Below are 19040 nucleotides of genomic sequence, written 5' to 3' on the forward strand. Positions count from 1 at the left end.
GGTGGATGCCCCATCCCTGGAAACCTTCAAGGTCAGGCTGGACGGGGCTCTGAGCAACCTGATCTAGTTGAAGATGTCCCTGCCCATGGCATGGTTGTTGGACTAGATGACCTTTAGAGGTCCCTTCCAACCCAAACTATTCTATGATTCTATGATAATTGTGATCAGGAGAATATTCACATCAACATGAGCGTGGTCATATTATGTATAGGGATATTAAGCATGCATACAGAACTTTGCAGAGTGCTAACAGACATTTCTATGTGATGAAGAACTTAGACCATTCCCTCTGGTCCCATAAAAGCTTTTCTATAAACATGTATTTTTCTCAGAACAAATTTATTTACAAAACATGATTTGCCAGAAGCAATGGTATGGTAGTTGAAATGCGTACCTGGAGACCGGTCCAAAGAATATACTTTTCTGCTAAACAGACCCCATGTCTCATAGCCCTTTTCTAGAAGCCCCTGCTACTTTAAACTCTCTTAGAACTTCCTGTAATGTATGAACTCATTGTCAGATGAGAATAACAATACAAAAACATATGAAAAGTATGTAGCAACCATCTTCCCCAGAATGCAAGTTACCGATGGTGGGTCATCAGTCTTTTTTTCCCATTTTAGTAATATGGGTTATTAATAAATACACTAAGTCTAGTAAGCACAGAAGTGTACAGCAGGTTTAACAGCTTGACACATTTCTTCTACTATGGATACCCCAGTGTATTAAGGATCTTACTGATACAAAAGCGTTTCTTATTTTGCTTTATAATAGTCCTATTTCTTCCATTGAAGAAGGCATAGATTTGCTTATGCATCAACGCAATGGCAAATATTACTTCTGCGGATGCACTGTTCTTCCTCATCTATTCTTTCCACTACAAAAAAAAGATCCAGCTATGGAAAATAAGATATTGAAAGATATTGCCTTTTAGGTCTCTTTCTGTGTACCTCATAACTTACGTATGTTCATGTATTTTGAACATACGGATACTGGAATCATGGCAGCAATGCCTGTTTCCTTTAACTCCCAAGCGATGTTCCACTCAAGGAGTGAGCTCTAAAGCTCTTTTCTGCTTTCTAAGGCAGTCTCTTTAAGAGGAAGGACTAGGAGATAAATCTCTCTGATGCTTTTACAGGGAAGGTGAAAGGAAAGTATGTGTCAACTCTGTTCTTCTTGGTATATTTGGGCCTCCCACTTTCAAAGAGGAAGCAGATGGTGGTCAACTAAACTGTGGTATGCAATACTATGATCTTGGTGACTTTTAGTTGTCTTGATATTGTATAAGCCAATAAGCAGGATTAATATGGACCCCAAAGAGTTCATATGGTGCCAAACAAGTCACAGGAATTGAAAGAAACATTTAGAAAGTGTATGGCATAGTCCGTGCAAATATACTTCACACTGAGGGTATCAAAGAATCAAAGAATAAGAAAAAAAAGAGATTAACAGACTTTGTTAAAACCTAAAACACATTTTTCTTCGCTAGTTCTGAGGGAACCTTTTTAAGCCAGTAGTTATCCACTAGATGTGGAGCTTGGGATTTATTTCCATGTTGATTCATATCTTGATCTGTTGGGAATGCACAGTGTTATGCTTGGACAACTTGACCTCATGAGTGCAGGCACAGTATCAGGAGGCACTTCTGGCAGAAAGAATTTGATCTGTGTGCTTATGTATGCATACTGAGAATGAAATCTACACGGACAAGCATTCACAGGAAAAAAAACTGTTATTCCATACCAAAAAAAAAATTTTTTACTTGTCTTTTGGCACCTTTTTATACATATCTTTCATAGTCTAGAATCCTTTTTAAACTTTCTGTGTGCTTTAAATTGATGGAATAAAACCATTTTTTCCTGCATAAACCCCCAAGCAAAGAATGAAAAGCAATAAAAGTAAAAAACCTCTCCTTGGCTTGATGGGTATTCATTCTGTAGAAAGAATTTTTATAAAATTGCAGTATAAAAATGTAGTCCAAACCAATCAATGTTCCTTAATATTTAGTTCCAGAATTCATAGGTTTTTTTGTGTTAATTCCCTGACTTTAGTTCTGAAAAAGTTGTAATGTTCTTGCAAAAGTACTGTTTTCAAAAAATGTAACCATCATCTGTCTCATTTTGGCATGAGAAGTGGCGAGTTAATTATATTATATTATATGTAAAAATGATTCTCTCAAGAGACAAAAATACATTTTTCTGTATACTTATTTTACATTCAAAAATCTTAATAATCGTACTCATATGTATGTATGATATACACACATACATGATCATACTCATATACTGTAACCATAGAGATATCTCCTGAATTTATATGTATGATGAAAGCTACACCTGAAATCCTGAAAACTTTACTGTAGTGAAGTGAAACTGTTCAGTTGCTGATTGCCTGCCAGCATTATAGCAGCCTCCAACCTGCTTCTATATTGATCTAGTAGCCTACGTGGCAGAACGTGAAGAATAACCATCTGTGTCAGGTACAGCAGCAGGTGCTGTATCCATTGAACAGGCTGCTGCCTGATTACAATAAATCTCTTTCAAGCACCTGGCAACCTTGACAGACACTTTTATCTTTGTATAAAAACACCCCACCACCTCAAAAAGTTGTCTGAATAGAAATGAGAAAGTCAAAGGATAACATCAGCTGGTAAAGGCCAGAAACTGAATTCACTGCAGATATACTGTGAAGTCTAGGTAAAAGTGTTTAGATTCATGAGGAGTTCCTTATCATACACAGCAGTAGTGTCTGCTCATCTCATATGTTTCAGTACAACATTGCTAACATTCTTGTAAGGCAGAACTTAAAGTAGGATAACAGGTATGTAAAGATAAATGCTTTGTCACTAACATTTTACAAATTTCTGTTTGCACAGATGAGGCCTGTGCAGATAAAACCAAGTAAGATAACTCGTCACTAGAAGATTCAAATAATGACAGCTTTCCAGGGTATCCATCAGTAAGTCTATACCTAAAGTTTTTGTAGGCAGAACGTATAAATCAAGAACAATTGACCAGATTGTTTCTGAAAATATTTTAAGAATCTCACCTGCATTTATCAGTAGATATGTTTTGAACTCAGAACTACTATTTACTATGTGGGTTAAAAGTAGTTCTTGAAATACACTACTCAGCTGAACATTTAAAAAAGTACCCTGACTTAATGAATGATATATCTCCATAACTGGATCATGCAGTTTTGACTGCAGTAATTGTTGAATTTCCTCTGTTGTCAGCTGCTCAATAGTAGTTAATCATTTTGTCAAGTCTATATTTATCTCTTTAAAGGACATAAGTGATGAAAATTATGATTATAAAGAGATGGTCTTTGAAGGAAAAATAGTCAGACAATATGAATCAAAACATGAAAAATGAGTATCTGACTCTTGTGAAGGAAAAGGCAGAACAGACAGTTCTACCAATCGGAGATGTGTGTGTATTTCCTGTAGTGGGATGCAAGGCTGACAGTTTTGTGAACTCCACTGATTATGTTATTTTGTTAGATGAAGAAAATAAATACCTAGAAGCAATAGCAGTAGCTCCCATTAGCGTGTACCAGCTGGTTAATATCACTGAGTTCATCCAAAACATCTCATAAAATGGGGACTGTTTGCTATGCACAACTTGGTCTGAGAATTCATCAGTTTTATTCCAGTCATAGAACATGTTGCACATATTTGGCTTAACTCACTTAAAGAATCAGCAGCCTGTGATTTGATGTCTGTGAGTCTCTGGCTGATAGATGAAGCAGTAATAGCCAGATATTCACTAGGAAGAGGTGTCTGCATTTGAGTTTCATGACTAACTAAAAAACTAAGGAAAGATATCTGGTTTTAAATATATATCTTAGTAGGGGAATGAGAAATTATTGAAGGACTTCGTAATCTCAACTGCTCTTCTGATGCTGAAAAGACACCTGACAATTCTTCAGGACCCTTTTGAGGCAACCTAGAGAGAACTGAAGTTGCGCTTCTAGAATCAGTTGTAAACCGTAATCCACAGGAGAGTAATGACTCACCGTTTAATTCTGTTTCAGCCCCTGGTATGTTACAATTACTGAAATCATGTTTGTTGCAGATAAAGCAACAGTCTGGTGCTGCTCTAATGATGCAACTTGTGTAGGGAAAACAGAAAGTGTCTTTAAGGAACTAGTGATAAATGAGATTGTACCATAATTACGCTGGGGAAGAGGTACTGACCTTAAATCTATGGAAATATCAGTAGCCACATATGGTACAGGTGTGATATTAGACTTTATTTTTACCGAGCCCTGAACAGCAGAACCAAGAAAGTGTGAAGAGAGAACATCTGTTGAGGTTACTATCCTGAATACTGTTGAAGACTCTCCAGTGGCAATTAGTCCTCCTAGTCCATAATTCATTTTAGCCAAATTAGTGGTCATAAGTATCCCACAGCTGAAAATATCTGCCTTTTTCAGACCTTTAAGAATAAAAATGTAAAAAAAAAAGAAGACAACAAAAAACCCACACATAAAAGAAAAGAAAAAATGAACAACTTTGGCCCTGGACTGAGTCTGCAGCAAATTACATGGCCACCAAAACCTCATTCAGTCTTACCAAAGTATTATATAGCAGACAAATACAACTCTGTAAATCATATTCTTAATAAAAGTGTAGAAGCGGTTTTAGTGACCTCAAGAATTGAGTAAATGCAAACCTTCCCATTATTCATATTCTCTATGAGGGACAGCATCAGAATAAGTGGCACTGCTCAGAACAGAAGTATTAAATTTTCTAAATCAGACTGCTACTGTGAATCAATATAAAATGAATTAATTACAAATCTTATCCATTGAGAACATCAGCAAACTAGCTGACATGATATTTTGGAAGATACACAGATGTAACTGCATTTCACTCAGTGTCATTACTTACATCAAGAAGGAATATTACCTATTAAGAATGCAACAAAAGCTTAGGTATATCCCCAAAAGACTAGTCTGTACAGAAATCAAATATTCAGTAAAACTTATTTACCCAAATTAAAAAACAGGACTCCTGGCTTATTTCTTATACAAGTAATTACTTTGAAAGAGTATATAAGCAAAAAATTCTGAAACTAACCGTAAAGAGGATGCCTTATATACAAGCTGTCTGTATAATACCTAGATTTAGTAAAATGAACAGGCCACAATGAAGGTACAATCTTCAAAATAAAATGTTGCACTTCTGTTAGTGTTGACTTTTCTTCAAATATCTTAAAGATAACAGCATAGGCAATTTTTTAGCTTCCCAAAAACATCACTATGAACGGTTAGAATGGCAGAGATGTTGAGAGGCTTGTTCCAGATATTTTAGTGAAAAAACCATCTAGATGCATAGAAAAGGAAGCACTCAGAAAAGTTGTGAACTAGAAAAGGAAAACCAAAGTCCCCATGGAGTAAGGCAAATTATCTTTCTGCTGCTGACTAGCAAAGGAAGGAGGGAAGATTGGCATCAGGGTCAGAAAGAACTGAACACAATATGAGGCATATGAAATTGTACACTCTAGCAAAGCAAACTGAAAACCAAGCTAAGAGAAAGTGCAGTTTTCCTTACTGGATGTGTAAGATGCTGGGAAAAATTATTTTGAGAGAAAAGAGTAATTTTCCAGTTACATTTAAGCACAATTAAGAAAGGATGATGGATTAAATAAAAAGAATAGAAAAGTACAGGAAGCAGAAAACAACATTCTTAAGAAGAAAATGAATACATTTTGAATATTCTTACCATTTAAAAAGCACTAACAAGGAAAGAAGTTTGATATATGCATTACTCAGAAGCTTTTTCTACTTACCTTGGGACACCTCTCCTGTATGAAAATCAGGAGAAGCATGTTTAGACCAAAGTTCCAAAGCCACACGGGGCTGACAGAAAGTCATTGTCTAAAGTCTCAGCAGGAAACTCTTCAGCCAATTCAGTGACAGTTTTCTTGCTTTGGGGGATAGTAGGTAAACAGGTGATATTGTTTATTCCATCAACACAAAGAAACCCAGTGGAGCAGGACTGTATAAGGCAATCATTGTAATTAAGCTCACAGCTTCGTCCCTGAAAGAGAATTTTAAAAAAGCCATTTTTGAAGGCAATTTGGTCTCAGCAGGAAACTCTTCAGCCAATTCAGTGACAGTTTTCTTGCTTTGGGGGATAGTAGGTAAACAGGTGATATTGTTTATTCCATCAACACAAAGAAACCCAGTGGAGCAGGACTGTATAAGGCAATCATTGTAATTAAGCTCACAGCTTCGTCCCTGAAAGAGAATTTTAAAAAAGCCATTTTTGAAGGCAATTTGCATTTCATAGTCACGTTAGTTCAAATTATTGCTTTCCTTTGATTCTAAGATGTTGTTTGCTTATATTAAGCTGTCCACACTTTTAAAAGCAAATCTAATAATGTGGAAAATATTGCTTAACTAATTTAATAATATAGTTGCATATTTTAAATTTTAACTAAATGATATTTTGATTCAGACTTAGTATTACAAATTATCAATAAAAAAAATTTCCCCACAGATTTGTAATTGCAAAGTATAAAAGATAGTATCGTCACCAGTAATAAAAAGTAGTTAAAGTAATCACCTTCAGTTAGTAGTTATACAGAAAACAGAGAACTTAGCTGTCTAAAATCCTACAGTTTGTTCTAACTGTCAAGTTAATGTTCTTTCTTTTCGTACACCGTAGCTCAGTATTTGTTGCCTGTTGTTACCAAATCTTCACACAGCACCTTGTTAATACATTAAGTTCACAGATAGCTCTTAGAAAAGAAAAAATGTATTGGTAGTCTCAAATTGGACCTAGCACTTACTTTTTATTTTTTATCAAGACTAACAATTCATGGGAAGCCTGAAATATCCTTCCTAGTAATAAATTAAAAATATTCTTATTCAGTGGTCTGTAAAAAAGGCAAGAAATAATGCATTTCTTTTACAGCAATAATTATGTGAATTAAACGCATTCTTGAAGTGTGAAATAAATATATGCTGAAGTGAGGCCTGGGTTCGTTTTATTTTCACTTCTGTTGTAATGCACTAATGGGCTATGTGAAAAGATACACCTAATTTAGCTAACCTAGAAGGATCCTACATACCTGGATAGCCATGTAAAATATGCACAGTGTCATCCCTGAAAGACATGCATCTCTGACAACATACCATCTGGCACATAACCACACACAACCACACATTAGCTTTGGTAATAATCTATGGATTTTTTGAATGGGCTTGTTCATGATTTTTTCATCGCCATTTCCAGGCTATGTAATATAACCACAGTTTTAGCTGTTTTGCTGCCTCTTACCATCTGCTGCTTTAGACAACTGCTGACAGAGATAGCCTTGAGGCCAACCATATTGTCAGGCCTTGGCAACCCCAAACCACTGGTGATTAGGTGTAACAAATATCCTGCAATCACCTTTTGGTGACTAAAATGTCTTAAGCATCCAAGTCCTATTTTCAAAATAAAGAATGCTAGCTAGAGGGAGATGTTTCCCTCTCTTTGAAGGAAAGGAGTAAGCCTGATCTCCTCCTTGAGGCTTCTAATTTGCCAGCTCAGTTTCCTGCCTTCTCTTAATAGATGTCATAAGAAGCCTGGAAAATAATGCAAAACTGTAAAGAGAACTTCTGGAAGCTAGCTGGTGCAGTGCATAAATCTCAATTTTCAATCTTGCCTCTAACTACTGTAAAATTGTTCTGCCTTTTTTTTTTTTGACACAAAGACAGAAGACACATAAATAGTGGAGAAATCAAAATTTTACTGCTTATGTATTAGCAAACTATTTATTCTGTCAGACGAAAATTCCATAAAGCCAGCCCAGAAAGGGTCTGAAAATTAAAAACTAGCAGTGGGGTCAATATTTGAATCTAAGTCTTTGAAATGGGTGTCTTCTAGGTCATTTGTTGATAAGAAGAAGGTATAAATATCTCAGGGATGAGTTAGAATTGTTTGAGGAAGTGTTTGTTGGCTCATGTCAAAACCACACCAGACCTGGTCTAGCAAGTTCATGACATCTACATCTGTATGTCTACATCTAGCTATATACATCATTCAGTGAGCTTCACTGTCTGGAAATGTTCTCTGTTTTTTCATTTAGCAGCACAGACATAAAGTTTGGGATTTGGTTTAAGACTGAGACATTCAAATTTAGGTGTCTGAACTCCTATTAAAATCAGTACAGTTTCTGAGGGAGTTTACCGCTTAAACGTGGGTGTCTAGTATGACTTTTGGAATTGCTGGGTATCCTGTCTGAGTCCCAGCTGACAAACCAGGAATTGTAGGTTTCACACAGGTCCTGTGTCATTCTAACTGCTGTATGAAGGTATAGTGGATACTCTATAGACTGTTTCAAATAGTATTAGGTGCTTATGGTTACACAACCAAATCACACTTTTAGTCAAGGTCAAGAAAGCTCCAGAAGCTAATCAATCACCCTAATATAGACCCAGGACTGGATTTGGAAACCAAATTATTTTGGGATGCTCTCATATCTCTGAGGCAGCTAGATGGTGTTGGCAGATGTAACACAAAATCCGCAGAAAACTCCCAGCCTTCTGTGTGGTAGCAGGAAGCTGGGCAAACCTCAAAATGGGATCAGACACCTAGATTTAGTCTTTAGGTGTCTGGGCAGTCAAACAACCCTTTAGGCTGCACTGACCATATCAACTAGGTTTCCATTTAGAATAATGTGAATATAGATACTCAGTGCACAGATAAGCACCTACATGAATTTACATATCTGCATCTCAAATTGTATCCCAAATCACCTGCTAGATCCAGAAAAGGCTTGCTATTGCCTGAAACAGCATTTAGACTGTAAACAATGCACAAAGATCTTGTAATCTTTCAACACATGCATTCTGTCATTATTTTATACTTCTGTGGTTTTGTTTGCACTTCGAATACTGGGGGAAGTGGTGAAAAATTAATATGATACTTGTATCCCCAAGGAAAATATTGTGAAAACCACTTAACTGGCACCATAAATGTTTAAATGATGTTGAAGTATTATGATGTTAGCCTCAGAAATTAAATTCTCAGTGCAAATCACACTGATGCATTGAAGAAATATGTTCTTTGAATACCATAAACTACTGAAGCCTGATATCCTGTAAAGTGTGTCTTATGTTTAACATTGAAGAGATATGATTTCTGACTGAAGCTTCTCCTGCAACTGGGGCACATGTAAGAAAATTCAAGTAAATTCTCTAGTACTCAATAAGCATGTGCTCATTGCACATTTCCCCCAGACAAGATGCTTAAATAGTCTCTCTTGTCTACCTGGCTAGCTATTTACACAGAACCAAGCAACTTACATTTTCTGAGATCTCTATCAAGTCTGTTAAATTTACCTATGATATTGGGAAACAATAGGAGGTGCAAGAGAGAAAGAGGCAGAAATGCGGACCTAGAAACTGAAATTAATTTTCTTACAAGTAGTTTAAATCTTTCACTATTTAAAATGGAAGAGGTTAAATTGAGGTTTTTGGAATGATTTAGAGACATCCGTGCTTGTTTCAATCGGGTTCTTAATTTGTTTTGGCAAGCAGTGAGCTATCTGGTAAATTCATGGCATCTTATAAAATCACTCGCTGTATCGGTATTCCAAAGCACGAAGGAACAGCAGGACAATTTGTATGTCGGGTTTGCATACAATGATAAAAAACCATTTCCTCCTTGCTCTCTTCTAATTCCACACACAGCACAAATGACCAGTTTGAATAAGATTTCTGTCTAATAATCTTTCTTAATCCTATAAAACTTATGTTTCATTCTGACTTTCACTGTGACAAATTAGTGCAATTTTATTACTACTACATGTAATGGTGAAGAGCATTTGATTATGATTTTATGACTCACAGAAACAAAGCAGATGTGGATAACCTCCACTGTGCATGAAGGGTACATTAAATAGTCATAGATAAATTTGATAGCCTTGAAAGTGTCTGTAAATGCTTTAACAGTTTCCATGCAGGCAGATGCTGCAGATCTGTATTTAAAAGTAGGTATATGTCTATAGATGTTTCCATTTAAAAAGTAAACATTTATTCCATATACCACTGGATATGCTTTTCTTCCCAAAATTTATGAGAAACTTCATGATCCATACTTTATGATCCATACTTCAGATAGCATTACATACATAGACTACAGAAGATTTACCTAACACACACTGTAGCTGGACTTCCTTGAATACTTACTTCTCCGAGAGTTCCATTGTTTCCACCCCACACTTGCTCACGGTTAGGAAGCAGAACCCATCAGGGGCCTACCAAATACACATCTTGAGATGTTTAGACCCTAACTCCTTATCTTTCATACTGAAGACAGGTATGTTAAACATTTTTCTGTTTTGTTTTTTTTCACATTTTCTTTCTCTGCTGTGGACTTCCCAAAGCATAGTGGAATCTTAGGGACTGAAGATGGAACAGTGAATAATGGAATAAAAGCAGACAATACACCTTAAATTCCAGCTACTTCAGAGGTTTGTTACTTTTTCTTCTGTAAGGGCTTGTTCTACAACATACTGTACAGTTAATGTCCAAGCTATGTACTAATAGAAAAGCTGCCTCCCATGGGTCAAATATCTATCTAGCTCCATAATCAGTGAGCTATTAATGAATACTTGGGGAAGAATACAGGAAGAAAACAAGCAGAGTTTGCATCTGATAATTCACCAAATATACCATTCTAACTTCTGGGAACGAGTAATCAAAAGACTCCCTAAGCCAGGGTAACATTCAGAAGAGTAATTTAAATAATGATGAACTTATCCTCCTTTTAACCCATTTTTGGACTTATTTGTACTTTTGGTCTCTACGGTATCATGCAACACTGACTTGTACTAATGAATTTTGCACTGAGTGAAAATATAATTTCTTTATAGAGATTGTAAGCATCCTCTCTGATGGTTTTCGCTTCCTCTGATGGTTTTATTTGGCATTCTGAAGATTTTTTTATGAGAAATAAATACTAAAAAAATAGCATAATTTATTTTCTCCATTACAGTTGTTCATGTAGGATAAGTATAAATAAGTAATGAAAAAAATGAAATTATTTTAACATGAGGGTCTGACTGTTTTCCATATAAAAAGACTGTGTCACTCAACTGATATATCCTTCATCATCACCTGACCCATTTTGAATGCCAGCCTGCTTTTGAAGACAAAAAGAAAGCAGTTGCTATGGACTGTAGGAAGTACCAACTGTAGCCATTCTACTCTGTAAAAAGCACCCTACAAAAAAATTGTATTCATTTTAATGGGCTACTCTCTTCCTTTTTAGGATAGCCCGTCAGTAAATTTAGTGAGATTATATGCATTATTAAAATCCATTTTCAACCTACCAACCAATTTTACCTTATGGTAAAATACAGATTTTACAAAATTGTGGGCAAATAGTCACTGCAACTGGGAGAAATTCCTGGTGACTGGAAGAAAGCATGTCACTCCTGTCTTAAAGAAAGGCAAGACGGAAGATCCAGGGAACTACAGGCCAGTCAGCCTCACCTCAATTCCTGGGAAGCTGACGAAGCAATGACACCTGGAAACCATTTCTAGGCACAGGAAAGACAAGGGGATGATTAGAAATACTTGGCATGGAGCTATGAAGGGGAAATAGTGCTTTACCAACCCGATAGCCCTCTATGATGAGATGACTGGCTTAGTGGATGAGGAGAGAGCAGTGGATGTTGCCTATCTCAACGTTAATGAGGCCTTCAACACTTTCTGCCATAACGTCTTCACAGACAAGCTGGTGATGTATGGACCAGATGAATGGACTGAAAACTGGCTGAACTGCTAGGCTCAAAGGTCTGTGTTCAGCGATCAGCAGCATGAAGTCCTGCTGGAGGCCAGTCATTAATGATGTACCCCATGAGTTCATACTACGTCCAATACTACTTAAGTTCTTCAGTAATGGATGATAGGACAGAGTGCACCCTCAGGAAGTTTTCATGTGAGACAAAATTGGGAGGAGTGATTGATATGCCAGATGAGTTTGCTGCTATTTATACTGACCTCGAGAGGCATGGAGAAGTGTGCTAACAGGAACCTCAGGAAACTCAGTAAAGGGAAATGCAAAGTCCTGTAACTGGGGTGGAATAACCCTATGCACCAGTACATGCTCGGGGCTGACACACTAGAAAGCAGCTTTGCAGAGAAGGACCTAGGGGTCTTGGTGGATGACAAATTGCACGAGCCAGCAATGTGCACTTGTAGCAAAGACGACCAGTAAAATCCTGGGCTGCATTAGGAAAACCATTGTCAACAGGTTGAGAGAGGTGATCCCTCACATCTACTCGGCAATGGTGAGACCACATCTGGAATACCGCATCCAGTTCTGGGCTTCTCAGTACAAGAGAGATATGGACCTACTGGAGACAGACCAGCAAAGGGCCAAAAGAGAATTTTAAAGGCTGAGGCATCTCTCATATGGGAAAGGTGGAGAGAGCTGGAATTTGTTTAACCTGGAAAACAGAAGGCTTAGGGTCTGGGTTCTCATCAATGTTTATTAACACCTGATGGGAGGCTATAAGGAAGACAGAGCTAGACTGTTCTCACTGGTGCCCACTGACAGGAGAAGGGACAATGGGTAAAAGCTGAAATACAGGAAAATCTTTCTGAATATAAGGAAGCACTTTTTCATTGTGAGGATGACTGAGCACTGGAACAGGTTGCCCAGAGAGGTTATGGAGTCTATCCTTGGAGATATTTAAAACCCCATTGTATGTGGTTGTGGGCAACCTGCTGTAGCTGACCCTGCTTTGAGGAGGAAGTTGGACTACATGATCATCTGAGCTCCCTTCCAACCTCAACTATTGGGCTATCCAGCACCTTCTTGAAAGTATCTTACTAAGCTACTTTACTTGCTGAAACAAATCAAGATCTTAACTGAAATGAACATAGCTGTATCTAAACTATTCCATCATCAATCTGAAACACTGAATGCTTTAAACTGTCTGTAAAAATAAAATGCCTTTGTGTTGTGTTCTCAAGAGGACAATTGTTAACTCTAGCACCGGCTGCTGTGTGAAGGAGAGAACTTGGGACAGCTCACAGAATCAAATAATCCACTCCAATGAGTGTTTTATAATTTTCCTCATTTACCCTCTGTTTTCTTCACAGAAGTTAAAATACTTGTGGAATTCAGCCACATTAGTATTAGTACACTAGATAACTGACCTGCAGTGAAATATGAATCTACTGCCACATTCAAACTGACCTTTATCCTCCCTGTATTACTTTATTTAGAGAAAATCTCTGCCTCCACACAATCCTTTCTGTGTGGATTTCTATAGGGATATCTTACATAAATAGAGAACCTACTAGTCTCAGAATCATGATCATAGAATCACAGAGTCACAGAATGTTTTGTGTTAGGGAACTCATAACCTCTTATTTTGGAAGTGGATGTAAACTTCCTGAAAATATGGCAGTTTCAGTTACCCATAAAGGTAACTTATAAAGGCTTCGATTATCTGATGCCATGTTTATACCACACAAAGACTGCCTTTTCCTAATGTACTACTAAGGATGGAGCACTTGGTATGAAGTTTGATTAGAATTGCAAGTTCCACTCTGAATGTTTAGGGGTGTGTGTGAAGAAGGACAGCTCTGATACGGTGCAGCTATGCAACCTCAGATCAGCCTGCAGTGAAAAGAGCTAAGCTGTGAGAAAGATGTGTGACATGTCTCACTTGGGGCATTCATACCTGAGCTCAGAAGCTGCATTTAAGCTCAGGCCCTTGCCCTTGATCTTTGATTGAGCTTACAATAAAGTTAAAGCTTGCTATAGTAAGCCCAGCACTATGTTGATCCTGAGCTTGCCTTGCTGCCTTGACTTTCTGGCTTAACCTTAGATCTGCCTTGTGATCATGGGCTTGCCTGGCAGCACCTGGACTTTTGGAAGAACTTTTTGGATGGTTACCACCATCACTGGTCTTGCTTTGCTATCCTTGTTTGGGTACTGTGGGACTCCACCCCTTGCCTGTAACGTCATTGCCCCTGCCTACCTTGCTGCTATCCTTGGCTCCTGGCCTGCCTTCCCTTGTGGAGCAGCCCACTTAACACTTGTGCTCCTTGACATATGCTAGCATCCCCAGCTGTGCCGGGGATCCCCTTGAGAGAATGGGCATGGGACAGAGATTAATATGGTGCCTGGCAATAACTGAAGACAGAAGTTTTTTTCACTTTTTAGAAAAACTTTTTTTTCCATTTTATTGCTTGGTTAGTTTTTCCTTTGTTGACTGTAGAAAGAAGCCCTGAAACTGGCTAATGTCTGAAAAGTTACTTATTTGCTTCTTGACTTGGTTGCACAGAATCTATGAAGGTAAATCTCAATCTTACTTGCAATGATCTGTTCTTTCTATTTTACAAACATAAATATACCAAATAAATGGTGCATAGATATTAAAATAACCATCACTGTCATCATTTATAAAGAAAAGGCATTCAAATAACAATTTCAAGCTTGGAGTTGTAGAGATAAGAATTACTGAAGTAAGAAAAAAAAATATTAAAAAACCATGTACTCCTTTCTCTCCTTGTTACTAACCCCAAACTATTAAATGATACTATTAAGTTAAACCTGAAGTGTGATGAGGTAAAGCACAAGCTCAAATTGTAGGTATCAACTGCCTGTCTTCAACTACAGAGAGAACTGGCATAAAAAGGTGATGGCAGCATGGAAATATCAACCTCAGATGAATACAGCACTGGCATTTAGCCACCCTCAAAGGATTCTTTTGGTATGTTTAACAGAGAGAACAAAACATAGGACCAAAGCCCACAGGGTCAAGCTTTCAAAGGAATTGTTTGATTTAGTTTCAGGGAACTTCTTGTTTTCAAAATATCTGTCTGTATGCAATAGTTGCAAGTATGAGTTATCTTAGTATGTAAAAATATTAATTGCTATGTGAAACAAAAATATTAATTGGTATGTAAGAAAAACATTAATTAGTGTTTAATAATAATAATTTACTCTGACAACTGACAAAGCCATTATATACACTCATACTTTTCCACTTTTTGTGGATATTGGATAACTATTTCTCTGGAATATTAGAGCTTCTGTTAGTAAAACAAACAAATAAACAAAGAACAGTTACTAAAAAACTGTATTTTTCAGCAAGGCCGGGTTTTGTCTGAGTGAGGTTAAAAAGGAAAGGGATTATATACAGTATTTTCTGTGCAACAATGAATAATCAGGTTAAGGGAAGAAGAAGAAAGAATGTCAGCATCTCACCACAAATCCAGGCTTGCAAAAACAGGAATAACCAAAGCTGGGGTCCTTCTGAACACAGATACCATGTATGCAGGGGTTGGATATGCACTCATCAACATCCAACTCACAATGGAGGCCTTCCCATCCTGTCAGGAAAAAAAAAAGACCCCAAAATCAAGACCCATTAAAATATAAATCAATTTATTCTGTGTCAATCAAAAAAACCTATAGGTAACTATAATCAATCCTCACATATATAAAAATATATAGTATAGGATAGGTATGGACTGTTTGGGGCAGTGGTTTCTCAAAGTAGAAAAAAGAAAAGAAATAGTTTAACAATAAAGAAATACAACCATACTATATGGACTTTACAGTTACACTCTACTGAACATCTATTAGAGAAGTTAATATTTGCTGTCTTCTATTTCTGTAGAAACGTAACTAAGAAAATAAGAGTAAAACCTGAATATATTCTTCCATTACTGAATTAACTTACTTGATAGGTTGCCCTTCACCTACAGAATTATCTGTATTGCTCTCTCTTGTAGCTAAGAACTGGCAAGGGTTAAACGCTCCCTGAAAACTTCTTATCTCATTCTAGATCTGCATAGTGCAACCAAAGCCATATTTTTTCCAAAATTTAAATGGAAAGAGTATGGAATTTTCTATCTTAATTTTTGACCTTTTTGTCCTGTTCATTACATTTGTGCATTATTGCCACACTGGGGAAGGAAAACTAGAGGTTTAGATAGATGACAATAGTCACAGTTACACAAAACAAAATAAAGGGAAAAAGTTTAAAAGAGAAACTCTGGGACAGATTACTGTACCAGATCAATGTGGAAGACAATTTTTGAGTAAATACAGGTTTGTGTTTTAATAACATCAGAGTACCATCTTCTTATACTTCAATACTCAGTTTACTGGCATTTTTGTTAATACACATTTCTTATAAAAATCTCCTTTACAACTTAGTACACCCATAAATTAGAGGCCAAAAACTGATCTGGAAGCTGTTTTTTAGATCATGTAATTCAGCCTGTCCTGAACTTGCTCCTTGGAGGTTAAGTTGTGTTTTAATAACATCAGAGTACCATCTTCTTATACTTCAATACTCAGTTTACTGGCATTTTTGTTAATACACATTTCTTATAAAAATCTCCTTTACAACTTAGTACACCCATAAATTAGAGGCCAAAAACTGATCTGGAAGCTGTTTTTTAGATCATGTAATTCAGCCTGTCCTGAACTTGCTCCTTGGAGGTTAAGCTGAACTGGAAGCAGCCCATTTGCTTGGTAAATACAAACCCAGAATTTTGTAAAATATGGCAAGCTATTGAAGAACATCAGACCTTCTGCCATGATACTCCCATCACCCATTACAGATTTGTAATTTCTCCAATTAAATTTTCCCATTTATAAACAAACTCCCACAGCCCCCAAAAAAACAGCAGTCTTCAGCTGATATAAATCTAGTTGCCCCTGTCCTGCATTTGCCTCAGAGCATGTGTCAAATGGACCCACCAGTTACATTCCAGTCCTGCTTTAGTTGCCCTGGTAGAAGTGCAGCCTGCCTCAGCTAAAGACCTCAGCTGTGAGGCTGCTATTAGTTCCAATGGCTGCTGTTGCTGCTTTTGAGCTGTCTGAGATGCTGTTAGAATACAGTTTACATCTCTCTGTGCTGCTTCTGCACCTGAACAGCCTGCAGCTGCAGCTACAGATCCTGAACATGCATCTATTATTCTGAGGGTATGGGGCCTGCTACTGGGACGGTAGCTGACAAAATTCATGATCCATTACAGAATAGATTTGTCAGAGCTAAATAATTTCCCCTTTCTGGTATCATATGCTGTCACCACATGCTTCATTTTGTTCTCTGGAAGTTTTTGGAAAGCTGCAATCATCTGCCTTGTTCCTACTTCTGTCTTGCCGCTATCCCTTTTGCATTTCATTAAATTACAACTGTGGATCTGTTGTTGGATATCTCAGACTTTCTGCCTTGTGGAAAGTTCTTTCCCATAGTTGCCTTTACAGACCCAAAAATACTCAGTCCCGTCTCCATATTTCTATAGGTGAAAGTTAGCAGAGAAATCCAAGACCTATCATATGTGAATAGTAGTAGCCTGCAACAAAAGCAGATTTGTTCTAAGCATTTCTTTTTTCTGTCTCTGGAAGATAATTTTTCTTTATCTTCTAATCCCTTTCTTCAGTTGTGCAACTGTCCAAAAAGCTATTCCTCCCAAAAGTTCCCTTGCCTCTCCAAATTCACTCCTTTTCTGAGTTGTAACCTTCTCATCTCTTCAGCTGTTTCAGAGACTCAAATAACATTTGAAAATACCACATTAATTAAAAAAAAACAAGATATGTAACCATGATGCATATACCTAATGCATGTGGTTCCTTCACTGTGTCTTTTCCTGGTGGAGAAATAATGTAGAGATCTTTCACCCCCACTAATGAATGCTATTATTAAAAGACATGTAAAAGAAGGGCAGTTTACACTTGGGTTGGAAGGTGTTTAAAACATGTTAGCAGCAGGAGTGAGTTCCAAGGCCACAGAGAAGCTTCTTCTACTTATACCAAGCATTTCCATGTACAGTTGCATAGAGACAGCAGTTACAGTCCTTGGCTGGCAAGCAATTTTTAAATGTCTATATTCAAATATATTTAAAGTATTACTAACTTTAAAAATAAGGAGAAAAATTTTGAACTTGACAATGTATTCTGTGTGAGGCACTGTAATGATAGAAAAATATATCTTTTAAGTTTTTAAGTCATATGTATTGGTGAAGTGATATATGGCCATATGCAGTACCAGGTAGAGTGAGAGGACATACAGTTTTATCCATGTGAAATTTCCATTGTGTAACTGTGCTGAAAGGAAAAAAGATATATAGTACTGAAAAAACGTCATGACTCAGACTTTTAAGATCAGAAGGGACCGTTATGATCATGAATTCTGACCCTCTATATGGCAAAGCCCAGAAATTTTTCACTCAGCGGTTCATACATCAGGAGTATAGTGTCTTTCTGGATTATTGAGTATCTCTTAGACGTAAAATAATGTTGCTATAAAAATATTAATCTGTCAGCAAGTTAGGCCTAAAATTAATTAGGCTCTAGTAAGCCAAAAATACTTCCATTTAAGACTTACGTATTAGAGTATCATTCCTCAGTACTGATTAAACAAATGAATAAAGTGTCCATATTGACTCTCATTACACGAGCACGCACACACACACACACTCTTGCTTCAGTGTCTTGCACGCTTTCTTTTTTTTTTTAAATCAGTTACCTTAGGGACACTTCAGAATGAAAAAATATGTAAAATAAAGTCTGATTTTCATAGAATCATAGAATGGTTTGTGTTGGAAGGGACCTTAAAGATCATCTAGTTCCAACGCCCCCTGCCATGGGCAGGGACACTTTCCACTAGACCGGGTTGCTCAATGCCCCGTCCAGCCTGGCCTTGAACAATTCCACGGATGGGGCATCTACCACCTCTCTGGGCAACCTGTTCCTGTGCCTCACCACCCTCATTGTAAAAAATTTCTTCCTCATATCTAATCTAAATCTGCCCTCTTTCAGTTTAAAACCGTTGTCTCTTGTCCTATTGCAACAGGCCCTACTAAAATGTCTGTCCCCATCTTTCTTATAAGCTCCCTTTAAGTATTGAAAGGCTGCAATGAGGTCTCCCCAAAGCCTTCTCTTCTCCAGGCTGAACAACCCCAACTCTCTCAGTCTGTCTTCAGAGGAGAGGTGCTCTAGCCCTCTGATCATCTTCATGGCCCTCCTCTGGACTCACTCCAACAGGTCCATGTCCTTC

At 37.3% G+C, this 19040-nt stretch overlaps 1 protein-coding gene across 1 annotated transcript in view; it reads right to left on the reverse strand.

The window, feature by feature from the left end:
• The window catches only part of LOC103893362 (protein eyes shut homolog), a 949231-nt gene that overhangs the window by 304327 nt on the left and 625864 nt on the right, over positions 1–19040 (reverse strand). Inside the window, 3 exon segments of the mRNA XM_019470252.1 lie at positions 5796–5863; positions 5865–6046; positions 15233–15357. Coding sequence (XP_019325797.1) covers positions 5796–5863; positions 5865–6046; positions 15233–15357 — 375 coding nt within the window.

The sequence above is a fragment of the Aptenodytes forsteri genome, unplaced genomic scaffold (genome assembly GCF_000699145.1).
Source record: "Aptenodytes forsteri isolate BGI_AS27 unplaced genomic scaffold, ASM69914v1 Scaffold414, whole genome shotgun sequence".
Taxonomy (NCBI): domain Eukaryota; kingdom Metazoa; phylum Chordata; class Aves; order Sphenisciformes; family Spheniscidae; genus Aptenodytes; species Aptenodytes forsteri.